At 39.1% G+C, this 15,532-nt stretch overlaps 1 protein-coding gene across 1 annotated transcript in view; it reads right to left on the reverse strand.

The window, feature by feature from the left end:
* Positions 1-12,059, reverse strand: part of LOC146613901 (sodium channel protein type 2 subunit alpha-like) — a 31,743-nt gene extending 19,684 nt beyond the window's left edge. Inside the window, exons 1-7 of the mRNA XM_085377715.1 lie at positions 11,796-12,059; positions 10,164-10,282; positions 9,026-9,115; positions 6,774-6,902; positions 6,093-6,184; positions 5,719-5,961; positions 5,537-5,600 (exon numbers count right to left, since the gene is read on the reverse strand). Of these exons, the coding sequence (XP_085233841.1) occupies positions 5,537-5,600; positions 5,719-5,961; positions 6,093-6,184; positions 6,774-6,902; positions 9,026-9,115; positions 10,164-10,282; positions 11,796-12,053 (995 nt within the window). The 5' untranslated portion in view covers positions 12,054-12,059. The remainder of the gene's footprint in view (positions 1-5,536; positions 5,601-5,718; positions 5,962-6,092; positions 6,185-6,773; positions 6,903-9,025; positions 9,116-10,163; positions 10,283-11,795) is intronic.
* Between the last annotated feature and the right edge of the window lie 3,473 nt (positions 12,060-15,532).

Here is a 15,532-nt window from a genome sequence, read left to right on the forward strand (position 1 = left end):
CTTCAAGCAAACATGCCAAGTATACTGCTGAGTTCCTGTCAACTAAAGCTGCTTCCTGACAGGAAGTGATATACGGCAATGTCCAATGAAAGACCATGTTGGGTCTAAACTCAGAACAATTCACTTTAACAGACCATACAACCTCAATGACATTGAGCGACTAGCTGGTGATGCGACGAGGGCAGATCCGAGATAAACCACCAAGGAGAGTATAGGTTACTGATGATTGACATCCATGTAAAGCGGCCCTGGTGTGCTGGTGATTAATTCTTACGTCTGAGATCATTTTCAGCACAGTACTTATAACTTGACTTTGGAACATTTTATATACTTTACACATGAAATGACTAGTCTGGAAAATAAACTGCAGCTTAATTAAAAATGAAAATAATAATACAATGGTAAACAATGCATGGAAGGTGTCATATCACTAAGTTTAACTAACAATATTTCCTGTAATCATCACTATTCCATGTTTTCATCGTGTCATTCTGCAATCAAGTCTGAGCAACTTTCTGTAGGTGCTCAGACTAGGTGCCTCTGTATGCAGTTTATAAATGAATAAACTGCACTCAATGATATGCTTGTTAATCCACTGTTGTCCATTAAACAGCTACAAAAATGTGAGAGTCCTTTCGTAGTTTTGTAATTGTGAACAAGGTGCCTGCAGAGTTCATGTCCCATTAGTCTCTATAGCAACTGCCCAATGGAGCAGCTGCTGATACACACAGATATAACTCAGCTGTGCATCACATCTAAGTATTCTGCAAGTTTGTTTTTTCATGCATTTTTACCACTTGCTATTACTACTATTACTATATATATCTGTTCTCAGGCTCTAGGAAGTTATTTTTATATGAATTCTCTACCATAGTACACTGAGCAAAAATTCCCTTTTATTTTTTTACTTTACTGTTTGGGGGCTTTTGCATTGATTAGAAAGGAAAGCAGGGAATGAGTGAGTTGGGGAAGACAAAGGTAAAAGCACCTTGGGTCAGAGTTGAACCCGGGCAGCTGAATTTAGCCTTGGGGTATATGGTCAGCTGCTCAAACTATGAGGTAAAGCAGTACCCCCATTTCATTCTTTTAACCACACATCATTAAGAACAAACCCATGGCGACAGTGGCGGTCTACCCCAACTTCCTCAAAGCCTCTTGAGGAAGTTGGGGTAAGAGCTAAAAAGGACAACACTTATTGATTTTTTAAGTTAATCCAAAGAGGAGCTGAAAATGAAGCCACTGCTGAGTGATGCAATCTGCAGTTCCTCCAGTTGAAAAGGCCTTATGATTTTATTAACCTGTTGCTTACTGGAATTATAGGAAGCATGCAGCCAAAAATCTAAAAAGCGACATGTGAAAAGAAAGGCAAAATATGAATAATAATTGATTTTACAAGTCATCTTGTGCAATCATTGGAGCACAGCTAACACAGGGTCGGGTGTGTTAGACCTCTATTAAAGCCCTTTGCTCCATGTTTACAATGTTTGGTTTTTTTTAATATTATATATGTGAGGACAACATCAATTTCCTGCTGTTTGTATAACAGCAGGAAATAACATCTGTCGGTGGCAACAGTTTTTTTTCCTGGGTGGGGCTAAGGCGGTGAGTTTCCTGCCCGCATCGCTCCAGCTCAGGGCAAAAGTGGAAACTTTCAATACAATCAGTCATAATCCTTAATGCATAGTGGTTTTAAGATGTAAGGGGATAAGCACTTGCCTCGACTCTACAGTAGGCGTGATGGGGGCTATGCGCATGTGTGTGACTGTGTGTGTGTCATCATAACGTATCCAAAGCTTTAATTTGGAAATCTACTCAGGGATTACTTGTTGGAATACACTCAAAAGATTAAGCATCCTCTATGTTTTACGTCCTCCATCCTGACCTGCTTAATATCTTGCTCTCCTCCACAGCCAGCCTCAGAAAGTTCCATCTAAAAATGTTGCACAAGTTAAGAGGCCATCTCAGTTATCTGCCAGTAAAACCATAAGCTACCTTATGGTATCTTTAACCTGTCAAGCATGTCACGAATCTGTGCCACTCTTGCTTTAGCTGCAGTTTAGCTGGAGAGAAAGTTTTTTAAAAATGCAGTAAGTGCAACAAAATGCATTTTCTTGATGATGATGTAGCAATGTTAAAATAAAAGGGGACAAAGACGCCATTAAAAACAACAAAAAGGTTCAAACTCTGCTGTATCGATTGCAGCGCTCTGTTAGAGCTCCACAAATGGCAAAAACACAAAAAGCGGGCAACAAAAGAAAGTTCACATGTAGTGACACATGTGGGACAGCTGGGTAGGTCTCGCCTGATCTTACTGACCCACTATTTAAGTGAGTTTAGTGACATCATTTCCCCGTCCAAATCTTTTGCTCTGACTTCAACACAAATTACTGAATCAGACGGTACTTCTTGGGAGATTAAGGTCCTGTGCTTTTGGAGGAGAGGGATTAAAAACTAAAGGGTGGCTGGATTCTGTTGCCTCTAAAAATATGTGACTACACTCATAATAACTATAACTGGGAATGGGAAGGATTATAAGTTGCAAATTAAATATAAATATGTATTTTTTAATTGTTCTTTGAATTCTATATAAAAACTGGAGTTGTGGCAGTCAGATAGTGTTAGCTTATTCATACTGGCAGTTTTTGTCTTGACTTGATTGATTGATTTGATTTGATTTGATTTTATTGATTAGCATTCAAATATCTCAGTGAAGACAGAACAAAGATCTACCACAAAGCAAGAAAGCATGAGACAAGGCTAATCAAAAGGTATTGGCTGAAGCATTTGCTTATTACGCCTTTTTGCATGCAGCTCCTGTACACAGGGCTCAAAGCAAATAATAAAACAAAGCAAAAACAAAACAAACAAACAAACCAAGAAGAAGAAGAAGAAAAAAACTTTCCACCTTAGAGAAGTAACTACATCAAAGCAAAAGAATCAAGAGGTTTTTTTTTCTTCTTGATTATTCTAACAAAATATCTGCATGAATTAAATATATGCTAAAATGCTAGTTTTAGCCACGGGCGACCGTGGCTCAGGGGGTTGGGAATCGCATCTGTAACCGGAAGGTTGCCGGTTCGATCCCTGGGCTCTCTGTCCTGGTCGTTGTGTCCCTGGGCAAGACACTTTACCCTACTTGCCTACTGGTGTTGGCCAGAGGGGCCAATGGTGCGATATGGCAGCCTTGCTTCTGTCAGTCTGCCCCAGGGCAGCTGTGGCTACAACTGTAGCTGCCTCCACCAGTGTGTGAATGAATAGTGGTATTGTAAAGCGCTTTGGGTGCCTTGAAAAGCGCTATATAAATCCAATCCATTATTATTATTATTAGTTATTAATGTCGGCTAAACATTAGGTCCTTATTCAAACATTAGCTGATCATTTATAGAAAACGTCAAACTCCTCAAACATTTTAACTCTAAATATTCTCTGCTTTTATTAAAATATATATTTTTTGTTTTTTAGTTCACTAGCCTGGTTAGCTGTAACAAACATTGTGCAAAGGGTTAGCTTTGAAGCAAGAGGAGCTATTTTTGGTGCGCCCTTTTTTCAAGAATAAAAAGTTGATTTACTTTATTCTTAATGACAGTGTTTGAACAATTTGAACTGGTATCAACAAAAAATTGATAACAGCCATTGTAACAAAATTTCTGGTTCTTTGAGGAAAAAAACTTCTGTCCACGCAAATGTCAAAAACAGCTATTTTTTGACACAGTGATTGTCTCCGGCCAAAAAGTAGCTTTTGGCCGGAGCTTACATAATCCAACAGTACTATGCTGTAGAAGTGAAGTGACCACCAGTGACAACCAGAAGATTGCTTCGAGTATGTGACTAGCTGAGGGTCACAAAAGACCATTTAGATAAACTGTGGACAAATCTTTTTTTTTATTTTAGAATCAAAGTAACTAAAACTTGGCTATAATCTTCTGATCATTAATCACTTTGGAAAACATGATCTGATAGGGTTAAGGCTGGAATGGACCGCTGGAGCCCCTGCTCAAAGCGTGTGTTATCTCCACTAGCAGCATTCTGTTGGATTCAATTGAGAATCCAGAGCATCTCATAAGGAGGCGGAAGGGTACCTTTCGCCATACTATTAGACGCCTCGGGCCGGGACAAATCGTCGGTATGTTGGAAATGAGAATGCTCTGAATCTAAAACCTAAAGGGTCAGGAGAGAAAAGCATATAAGACATGATTTAAATAGGGAAATAGCATGAGGGCAAAGACCACTACATTGTGTAACATCACTCTCAGTGAGATGCACGTGGCTAAAGCTGCTTAAAAGAATACAACATATGAAACTATAACCCACAACAACATCCAAGGTTGACCAGCGATGTTTAAGCAGACAAATCAAGTTCAGGTTGGCCAAGTTTTTTCCCTTCATTGTATTACTCTGATTCCTCTTGATATAAAAGGAATCTGGCGTGCCTTCTACCGTAACATAAAGCTTCTGGTATGTTTAATTACAGAATCATATTCAACAATTTCTTCACCATAAAAGAGAAACATTGCAAATATGCTACATCATCTCCTGCTGTCTCTAGGTGCTTATCCCTGCTTCTCCAAAAAACATGACAAGCTAATGGTACATGAAGTAAATGCATGACATAAACCTATAAGGTTTCATATAGAACCACCTTTGTTTAACGTGCAAATAAATTGAAAACATCTGCATCAAACTTCCCTGCAGAGGCTTTAACATCATCACCATGTTTTATTTGCTATCATTCATTATCTTGTATTATTAACAAGAGCACCTAATGGAAGCCATTTGTTGGAGCTACAGGATTTCAGATTCACACAGATGGGTATTTAGTTCACTATAACCCCTGAACTGGGCCTGGCATTGGGCAGAGTCATCCTGTTGTGCTTGTTTCAAAAGCATTTGGATTTACAGGATTATTCAGTGCGTAGGCTGAGTAGCAATATTTGGATGGTTTCAGACTGTGCCTTTGACTGGGAACAAAGTCCATCACCCATTTCACCTATGCATTTACATCTATATTTACTTACATCTAAGGACCTTATATTTAGCATTGTTTTGACTTATTTTAGCTCAGCAAGCAGGTTCGTCAGAAGCACTAGTTAAAAGCTTCAGTACAGTCGAAATAAAAATATGATAACAAAATATCAATCCCAAAGTGTTCTAGTCTGCTCCAGTTACCCTAATCACAGCACAGAGCTTTTGAGATGATGAAATCTCCAAAGACCTCCCGCTCTCCAGCTGGCAATGCCATGTCTCTCTGTGAAGAGCTCCAGTGGAGCCGTGGTGATTATCCACGCCACATGTTGTCTTGTGCTCAGCTTCTCTCAGGCGAAACCTCTCCCTCCAATGGGATCAGTTACCTATATATTATACCTAAGTCACAGACTGAGAATCCTAAATGACAGGACATCATCTATCATTGAATCCTCCTTTTCTTGTGAGCCTTGAGCTACATGTAACTACACATATATATATATATATGATATTACATAAGAGCCAAACAGGTGAACAGATTAAGAAGCAGTAAGAAAAGTGAATGTTTACTTACCCCGCATCACTTCCATATCCACATATTAAGGCATCCTTTGCTCCTTCAACTTTGTAAAAATTATCTGAGGAAAAGCCAGTTAAACATACAAAAAGTTGTAATATGTAAAGTATTAAATATTACATTGTTAAGAGCACTGTACATCTGATGATCAATAGCAGGCTCTTCTATTTTTGGCTGACCTTCACTGCTGAGGAAGTCCTCCGTGGAGCTCCAGGTTCTGTTGTTGCAGATGAAGGATGTGTTGGGGCTAAACGAGGAGTTGACGCAGTGCGAGAGACTGCGGACGCACTTTTGTCGCAGTAACCCCATAAAAAGCTGCAGGCCGATGAGGGCAAACACGCTGAGACAGAACACGGTCAAGATCATCACGTCTGCCAGCTTCTTCACAGACTGGATCAGGGCACCAACGATGGTCTTTAGACCTTGTGTGTGTGTGTGGGGAGGAAACAATATGTATTGGTTGTATGACACCATTACAGAAACCTTTGTGAATAACATTTAGACATTTTAGAGAGAACTAAAAGGAATCAAAGAAACCTGATTGTTCTCTTACCTGGGATAACTGAGATGGTTTTCAGTGCTCGCAGTACTCGGAAGGTTCTCAAGGCAGAGACATTTCCAAGGTCTACAAATTCAGTCAAATATCTGGAAATTCATACAACAAGTGAAGAGAAATCACATCTTTGTCTGGAATGTAGTGTTACAAGTTTATATTACAGCTTTTCAGCTGGTCAATGTTAATCTGACATTTTGTCGTCTTTTAGCTCATATTTTGGTCTCCACCAACCTCAAACTATTTTGTGTTGAGCTGCTTAACGTTCCACTAAGTTCAATAGCTAGTCACTAACTTAGTCTGCATGGAGTTAGGTGCTGGGGATGCACAGTGAGTACAGGCTACAACAAAACATTTTTGTTTAAAGTCTCCTGTTTTTGCCCTTTGCTCTCAAAAACAATGCTGCAAGGGCTCACATCCATTCATATGCATGTCATGTGCAGCTTCAAGGATGAGATCCAGTAGAAGTGTTTGTTTTTTTGTAACAAAGCAAATGTTGTGTTTCAAATCACCACGGAGAATTATTGCTTCACTAAGTGAGGGAGAGGATTTTTGTTTTTATCAGATGATTGCATTACATTTTTCTTAAAAACTGTTCCTCACAAGAGAATACAAACACAGATTCAGAGAATCAGAAGACAGTGATGATGTGTGCAATGGTGAAATGATATCTGTACTCACGCCATCATAATCACCGTGAAGTCCAGCCAGTTCCACGGATCTCTCAAAAATGTGAATGGCACTGTACAGAAACCTCTCGCTAATATCTTTATTGCTGACTCGAATGTGTAAATACCAGTGAAGGTATACCTGGAAAAGATCCATGGTAGGAGAACACAATGTAGCATTAGCACCAAGGACAACGTTACACTGAAACAAACTGGAGCTTTAAATACATCTCAACACTAAAACTATTTATAGTAAGATAACAATGAAGAGTTGTGTTTGAGATATGACGCAGCCTGCTGAAAGAGCTTGAAAAAGAAAAAAAATACTACTTGTTTAATATTTGTCACCATTTTTAAAAAATCTACCAAGATTTGAAATCTAACTATAACTAAAATCATGATAAAGTCCAAATCTTAAAACATATATAGACTGACAGATATAAAAAAAAAAGAAACTACATGTAGTGTGATGACAGCGTCACACAACTCATTTTCTCAGTTTGTGGTTTTTCAGAGTTTCGTGCTGTTTTACTGTATAAGTGGCACGGGCAGTTTATCTGCTGATGGTGCAATTGTACAATTGATTATCCTGTTTGGTGATCTGTTTTTGTAACTACATGGTCTTTATAGAGCATATATACACTCACTGACCACTTTACAAGATACCCTTTAACTTCAGAGCTGCCTTAATTCCTCATGATTCCTCAAATTCAACCAGCTGCTGGAAACATTCGTCAGAGATCCCGTTCCATCACATCCATAATTTGCTCTATTGGACTGAGGTCTGGTAATTGTGGAGCCCATTTGCACACAGTGAACTCACTTCCATGTTCAAGATTTCAGTTTGAGATGATCTGAACTTTGTGACATGTGGCTAGGAAGAGCCATCAGAAGATGGGTACAGTGTCTAAAAACTGAAAGCAGGCAAGATGAATCCATGCTTTCATGTTTTTTTACACCAGATTCTGACCCTACCATCCAAATTAAATGGAGACTCATCAGACCAGGTGACATTTTTCCATCCATCCATTCCACTTATGGATGGCGAGAGGCGGGATATACGGTCACTGTCACATGGAGCAACATTTTTCCAATCTTCCTTTTTGCAATTTTGTGAATTTAGTTTCATTCTCTTAGGTGAGAAGGTGTCGCCCCTGTGGTCTTCTGCTGGTGTAGGCTTCAAGGATTGTAATGCTGGGTGTTCAGACATGCTCTTCTGCCTTCTTCTAGTTGTAACAAGTGATTATTTGAGTTATTAGAGGTTCTCCTCTTACCTGGCGTTAACAAGGCATTTTCAAACATTGTGAACTGTCATTCACTGGATACTTTCTTTCTCAAACTGTTGTCTGTAAACCCCGGCAATGGTTGCGCAGAAAAATTTTGTGAAAATCCCGGTAGCTTCTGAAATACTCAGACCAGCCCATCTGACAACAACAATCACGCCACATTCAAAGTCTTTTAATTCACCTATTCTGATACTCGGTCCGAAATTCAACAGGGCAAACTGAACATGTCTACATAGCAGAATGCTCTGGGTTGCTGTCATGTGATTGGCTGATTAGACATTTGTATTAAAGAGCAGTTCACTAGCTGGACCCACGTCCTCATTTTAGGTTTGACAGCGTTTTGGGGAAAGCCTCAAAGGCAGATCCCCATGTACTAAATACAAGTGAAGAAGTTAAAGAATTGAAAACAAGGAGGGAGGGAGGGTGGGGCACGTAAACAAGAATGAACAGCTTGCAGAACTGGAGGAACCTATATAGTTGACAACCGGAAGGAGCGTGTTTGGAGGCGTGGTCCCGCTCCTGAAATTCCGATACATAATCTCCAATTAAACAGGTATACCTAATGAAGTGATCAGTCAGTGTATGTAAGACCAACAATGCGGGAGACTGATTAAGACAAATGGAAAAACTATTGCAAAAAACAAAACTGCTTTTCTTCCCACATTAACTAAAAATGAATTCCTGATGTTGCAAAAAGTAAAAAAGTCTCTGTGAATGTGGACAGCCTGTTGCATGCTTCACCACCTCTTTACAGCATGCACAACACATTATATTGCAAGATTCTTCTCTTGGTTCAACTTAACATGCAAATGTGGTGTTTTCAAGCATGGCGAATATATCACATGCATCATATACTTACATATGTCAATTGATTCTGCCAGTTGCCACTGACAAAGCAACAAACCCCAGCAAACTACACATTAGAACGTATGCAGACAATTTTGAATCAAGAAAACAACTTCAAGCTGCATTAACTTACTCCAGGTACTTGGTCCATGTTGGTGGATCAGACATGGCCATGAAGAAACAGTTGGTCAGGATAGTGAACATTATGAACAAGCTAAACAATGTGAAAAGAGAGTTAAGGAATGTGTACTGTAAGGTGACGATTTACAGTTACCCAATCAAATACGTTTTTCTGATAAGCAGACGATGTATTCAAATAAAACAACAAAGGTTTATTGTAATCCTGTGGAGTATATACACGAGGATGAACGGTCACTGTTTGTACCTACAGACTACAGTAAATGCAGATTATAAAAAACAATGTAAACAAATTCTATTTAATATCGACTCGGTAGAAAAACATAATCTCCCATATGGAGACATGGACTGAAATCCTAAAGGATCTACTGAATCTTTACAAATGATTGCAAAGATTAAAGTGCTTTAGCATAAAATGATAAGAAATTCACTGAAATGAACATTAAAGTTTTTCGCTATAGTTTAAATTATCTGATTGATTATATTACATTATAAAATAAACCGATAGTTTGGGTATTGAGGGCTTTTAGCCTGCACTTCAGAACCGACTGCGGTAATCTGCATGTTTCAGAGAATCAGTAACAGAAGTGAAATCTATAACAGGGGAGAGTTGGAGGAAAATTTGGGAAAATTACAAATCATCTGTCTGACAACTAATAGTCAGCCATCACATGATGTGAAATCTCCTTGCTCTTATTTCATTTCAGAGATTAAAAGAGGGATATGAGGGGATTTAGTGTGCGATGCCAGAGAGAACCATCACAAAGATGTTTCAAAAATAGGACTGGAAAAATCCAATAGAAACCTACAGGGGGGAAATCAGTAAATATCACAAATTGGCTTATCTGTCAGCAGGAAGTGAAATCTGGACTTTTCATTGTAAAATATATAAATTACAGTAGGAATGGTTCAAACTAGTTTGTTCACGGCAGGACATCTGAGTCACAGTCTAATCCCCATGTTATCACATGTCAGGAAAATGACATTCATGTTTTTAGTTTAAAGAGAACACCCTTTTTTTTAGTGGTTTAAAAAGTCCCTTTTCAAGTGTAGCAGGGGAAGAGGAACACATGAGCCTTCAACAGATAAATAAAAGCAGGAAGAGGCACATGCAGAGAACCCAAAAAGGATATGAATGAACTAAAATCTTTATGGCAATCGCTCTGATGAGGTGAAATGGAGTAAATATGTAAAGTGCAGATGTGGCGCTGAATCTGAAGATGGCCTTCCCTTTGTTAAGTACTATAAAGGTCTGCAAGGGGGGAGAAAAAAAAGAAAAATATAACATTATTGACAGAAATCACATTTTTGAAAAGACATCACACCAAAAAAAGCATTTCTTAAAATGATTTTCACTTTGTGCACAACAACAACAGTGAATCGCAGCAGCAGCAGGTCTGAGCAGCAGTTCAGCTGCTGTCTTTACCAAGCAGGGATAACAATATAGCTACCATCTGTGTTAATATTCACCGTGAGCACTTATGGCTCCAAGAGGTGAGCGAGCAATGAGTGCCCGTCCACACTGTTAGTGAGGCCGGCTGAGATAATGGAGACAACTCCAATGGGAGCTGACCCTTTCCCCAACAGATGTGGCATTTATTTAAATATTTTTCCATCTTTGGATAATCCTCCCATCCAGCAGTGCACCACATGCCAAAACAAAGAGACCCTGAGAATGACTGCCACATCCTTTTTTTTTTTTCATCTCTCCATAAACGGCCCATTAACGGGCAGCAGCAAATCAAAACTTACTAATCCTATTTCTGCATCCGCAAGAGATCTAAAGCGAAGCAGTCACAGAGGCCACGTCTCAGCTCGCTGCTCCAAATAGCCACTTGCTAAGTTCTGTGAAAATGCCAGTTTATTTGGAGGCTCGCTATCATATCGTGTTCAAATTCAGATGAACATTCATCAGCGAACATGGCAGAAAATATAGCAGCAAAATTCTGCATTAGTAACCACAAACACTTTCATTTTCAAGCCGATTATTAATAAACGTGGTTAAATAACTTTAACATTGCCAGGGATTCGCCATGGTTACAATCTCTTTAACGGTTGCCAAGAAATTGCCTCTATGAAGGAAACCCCAGAAAATGGTCATTTTGTGTCAAGTATTTCTTTAACCAGTAAAAATTATATTGATTCAGTCTGTTAAAACAGGCTGAATTTTGTCTCCCACTACTCCCACTGTAAAAGTGTTGATGTGCTCATTTTAATTTAAATGGTACATAATCTTTGGCAGATTTATCAATACTGATCATTTTATTGCAAACATGAATAAGTTTCTGCCCATAATGTCTGTGATTGCTGGAACCAATATATCTGTGACATGTTTCTTTAAGCAAAAGACAGTTAGCTTTGTTAATACAAAAGAATTTAAAAGAACTGCTATCATCATCATACATTAGTTTGGGCATACAAACCACTCAAATAAGGGCACCTTTGCAATGATTCTCTTTCTGGAACTCTAGTAGAGATATGGAAAACCATTCATCCAAAAGACATTTCATTATTTGGTGTTTTGATGATGGCAGTGAAGAGAGCTAACACTGTAGTCTTAAAACTTCCACAGGTTTTTACGTAATCTGAGTTGAGATCAAGCTGTCAAGTCATAAAAATCATATAACTACAAAAAAACCCAAACAACTCCTATTGGGAGTAGTATCCTATTCATCCGAGCACAACGGTCATCACTCAGAACAAACTTGTGCTGATTCACAGTAACCCTTTCTTCCACAAGGGGACAAGCAAACCCAAACTCTTACCCTCTGGTTCTTGTAGTAAAATGGATCGATGTCTTCCAGCGGCACCCCAATAAGTTCTTGAGGGATTTCACCGAAGATGCGTGGCAGTTGCTTCCCTGCCTCCAGGTCGACCCTGGGTTTCGGTGGCTCTGTCTTCTTCTGAGCCCCCTTGGCATTCTTGGCCTGCTCCTCCGCAATCCGCTGCTCCAAGGCAGCCAAGGATTCGCGAGTGAACCGCCGCAAGCCATCAGGACCCGTTGGTAACAGCATGGTTGCCATCTTTTCATCCTGATTCTCCTGTACTAGAATTTACTTACAGCTACAGGGAGGGAAGTATAGATTGAACACAGAAAAACAGATTGAAGAAGGTGAGGATAAATACATTATATACTGCATGAATCAGATCATCTGCCTGTAGCTATCTGTACCAGTAGTTTGGTAAAACAAATTAAAAAATGTCTGAAAGCTGGATTGGAACTCATACTCAAACACTAAATGTAAATGTAAACAGTAAATGAACTGAATTGGTGTCAGAGAAGACTGTTTCTCTGTCACCTGATTATTATATTATACTGATTAGATTATAATACTATTCAAAATTCTGCATCTATCCATCTATCTTTCTTGTAGAACTGTGCTGTCCTTCGGGTGGCGCTGTCACTTGGTGTTCGCTCTCTCTGCGGTAAAGTATCACTTCCTCTTCCTGTTCCAACACACAGGGGTGTTTTTGAGTAGTTTATCTGCATAGCAATTTAATTAAAAACTTTTAGATAACTTCTGTTTTCACAGTATAATCTTCACGTGCTTCATCCAAAGAACACTCTGCTCACACTACTGTTTGAAAAACTAGTTCATGCATTCTAGACTTCTAGGCTGGACTACTGTAACTAATTATTATCAGGACGTCCTAAAAACTCCCTGAAAAGCCTTCAGCTAATCCAAAATGCTGCAGTAAGGGTACTGACAGGGACTAGAAAGAGAGAGTATATTTCTCCTGTTTTGGCTTCCCTTTATTGGCTTCCTGTTAAATCCAGAATTGAATTCAAAATCCTGCTCCTCACATACAAGGTCTTAAATAATCAGGCCCCATCTTATCTTAATGACCTTGTAGTACCGTATCACCCCATTTGAGCACTTTGCTCTCACACTGCAGGCCTACTTGTTGTTCCTAGAGTATTTAAAAAGTAGAATGGGAGGCAGAGCCTTCTGTTTTCAGGCCCCTCTTCTGTGGAATCAGCTTCCAGTTTGGATTCGGGAGACAGACACTATCTCTACTTTCAAGATTAGGCTTAAAACTTTCCTTTTTGCTAAAGCATATAGTTAGGGCTGGACCAGGTGTCCCTGAATCCTCCCTTAGTTATGCTGTATTGGTCATAAGCTGCTGGGGGACTCCCATGATGCATTGAGTTTTTCCTTTTCAGTCACCCTTTTCACTCAGTATGTGTAAATAAACATCTCTGCATTGAACCGTGTTTGTTATTAATCTCCAGCTGTCTTCCACAGCATGTCTTTATCCTGTCTTCCTCCTCTCACCCCACCGGTCCCAGCAGACGACCCCGTCCTTCCCTCAGCCTGGTACTGCCGGAGGTTTCTTCCTGTTAAAAGGGATTTTTTCCTTCCCACTGTCACCAAAGTGCTTGCTCATAGGGGTTCATTTGATTGTGGGGTTTTTCTCTGAATCTATTATTGTAGGATCTACTGTACAATATAAAGCGCCTTGAGGTAACTGTTGTTGTGATTTGGCGATATATAAATAAAATTGAATTGAATATAGAAATAATTAAAGATATATTTTTTTTAATCACAAAACCCATTTTATTTGTATCTAGAAAGACATATACAGCTATAACTTAAAAAACAAAACATTGCCTATTTTTAACTCTAAAAAAGGCTAACAGCATTGTTGTACAATTTTGGCAGAAGAAAGCAAAAACTAGACTTTGCAGATAGATATTAAAGCACTGAGTGGCTATTGTGTCAGATCTCTTCTACAGCTTGGTGTGCTCTCTCCCATAATGCCCAGAAATCTGTTACTGACTGAATTTGAACATGTTTGACTCTCTGTGCCAGCATTCAAAATCTGAATCCAGTCTGAGGCACATTTGCTGTATGATTAAGTTTAACAGCCAGTCCAAAAACTCTGTCCTATATTTTTGAACTAATTACCAATTGTCTGTGCAATGCACTTATAACATAGCTATATGTAAAAGATGGACACAGGCAACATGAAGTTACATATTAATTTTTTAAGCCCTGTTTTCCCATTTTGAAGAGTCAAGATTAGCATTTATCTGTGCGCCATGTTAGCTGGAGCTAGAAGTGAGCATATCTGGACAAAAGTGTGTAGCTGTAAGTTATTAGCTAAGCCTGGGTAGCGAGGATGAATCCATCAAGTGCATGGGCCCACTGCACAGATCAGGCAGATATCTTTAAATTAGAACTATATAACTAGATAATAAAATACTAGAATTTCACTCACCACAACTTTAGCACAGGCCTCTGGATGGACTGTTAGTACAATTAACCACACAACAGGCTGCATATTTTGTTGGATAAAACTACAACTACTGATTATTCTAGTTAGCAGATGTGAATCCTAGCAAAGAGCTATTAGCAAAACCTGCATGTGCACTCACTTCTCTGTCAAAACTGCCGGACTACTAAATTAAGCTAAATGAAGTTTAAAAAGGCAAGTCATTAAAAAGTTCTATCACTGTAAGGTTGTCATGAAAGGGAAAGGGACCAAAAACATTACCATGGGAGGTTTTCAACACTTCTGACTTGGCTTCCAGTCATGGAGGCTGTTCCTTGACTAATACAGCTGCTAAGCAACCTGCTAACACATGGTTAACACAGCAAAGTGTTACTTAAAAACATCTTCGAGAACACTAAAATACTCAAACTGAGGCTTCAAAACAAATCATGTCATGGTGCCTGTGTCCAGCTTTCCTAGACAATTTATCATTTGTTTTTGTGTGGCATCCTGTTCGTCTTTCACTGCAATTCGACTGCACAACTTAACCGATAATGCTTGAACAACCACTACATCCCATTCCCCATTAGATCATTTAATTACCAGTATTGTACTACTGGTCGAACTACAATACACACTCAGTTACTCCTAGTTTTGTTTAGGCTAGCAGCCCTGCTTTGGGGTCTAAAGAAGAAGAAGAAAAAACCCCAAAAATCACAATGAAATATTTTGGGCACCCATCTTGATATGAGGTTTGTAGCATTTATGAAGGAGACAGATATGCCACTGAAGCCCTCACACGGTTCATTTCAAACATTGCATAACAGGATGAAGACTTCAGTCAAACATGGGATTAGCTCTTATTGTTTTGATGGTAAGACTGTGCTAAAGGAGGTTAAGAGACATGATCTAAATTGTCGACTGTTACCACAAACCACCAGCTTTCTGTTTCTCAGTCAGACTAAGGCAGACATAGTTCTAAATCAGAGGGATTAGGAATCAGGATTAGGATGGCGATCATTTGCTGACTGCAACAGGTGACAGCAAGAAGAGAAAATGCAAAGCTATCAGTACATTTACACATATTTAGCACACTTTGTTGTCACTACAGCATCACAAATGCCAAAATGAGCTCCTGAGGCTTAATTTAAACTGTATGCTTCTAAGTTTTCAAAATATTTAAAGCTCAGGGCAGAAATTATATAGGGTACAAGAGAAACAGCCTGCAATAATAAAATCCTAAGCGTAAGTTGTCATTCTGTTGCCACTAAAACTGAAAACAAGA

The sequence above is a fragment of the Diplotaxodon limnothrissa genome, linkage group LG18 (assembly GCF_057381915.1).
Source record: "Diplotaxodon limnothrissa isolate DT_005_m linkage group LG18, D_limnothrissa_male_GT1.1, whole genome shotgun sequence".
In the NCBI taxonomy this organism is placed as follows: Eukaryota; Metazoa; Chordata; class Actinopteri; order Cichliformes; family Cichlidae; genus Diplotaxodon; species Diplotaxodon limnothrissa.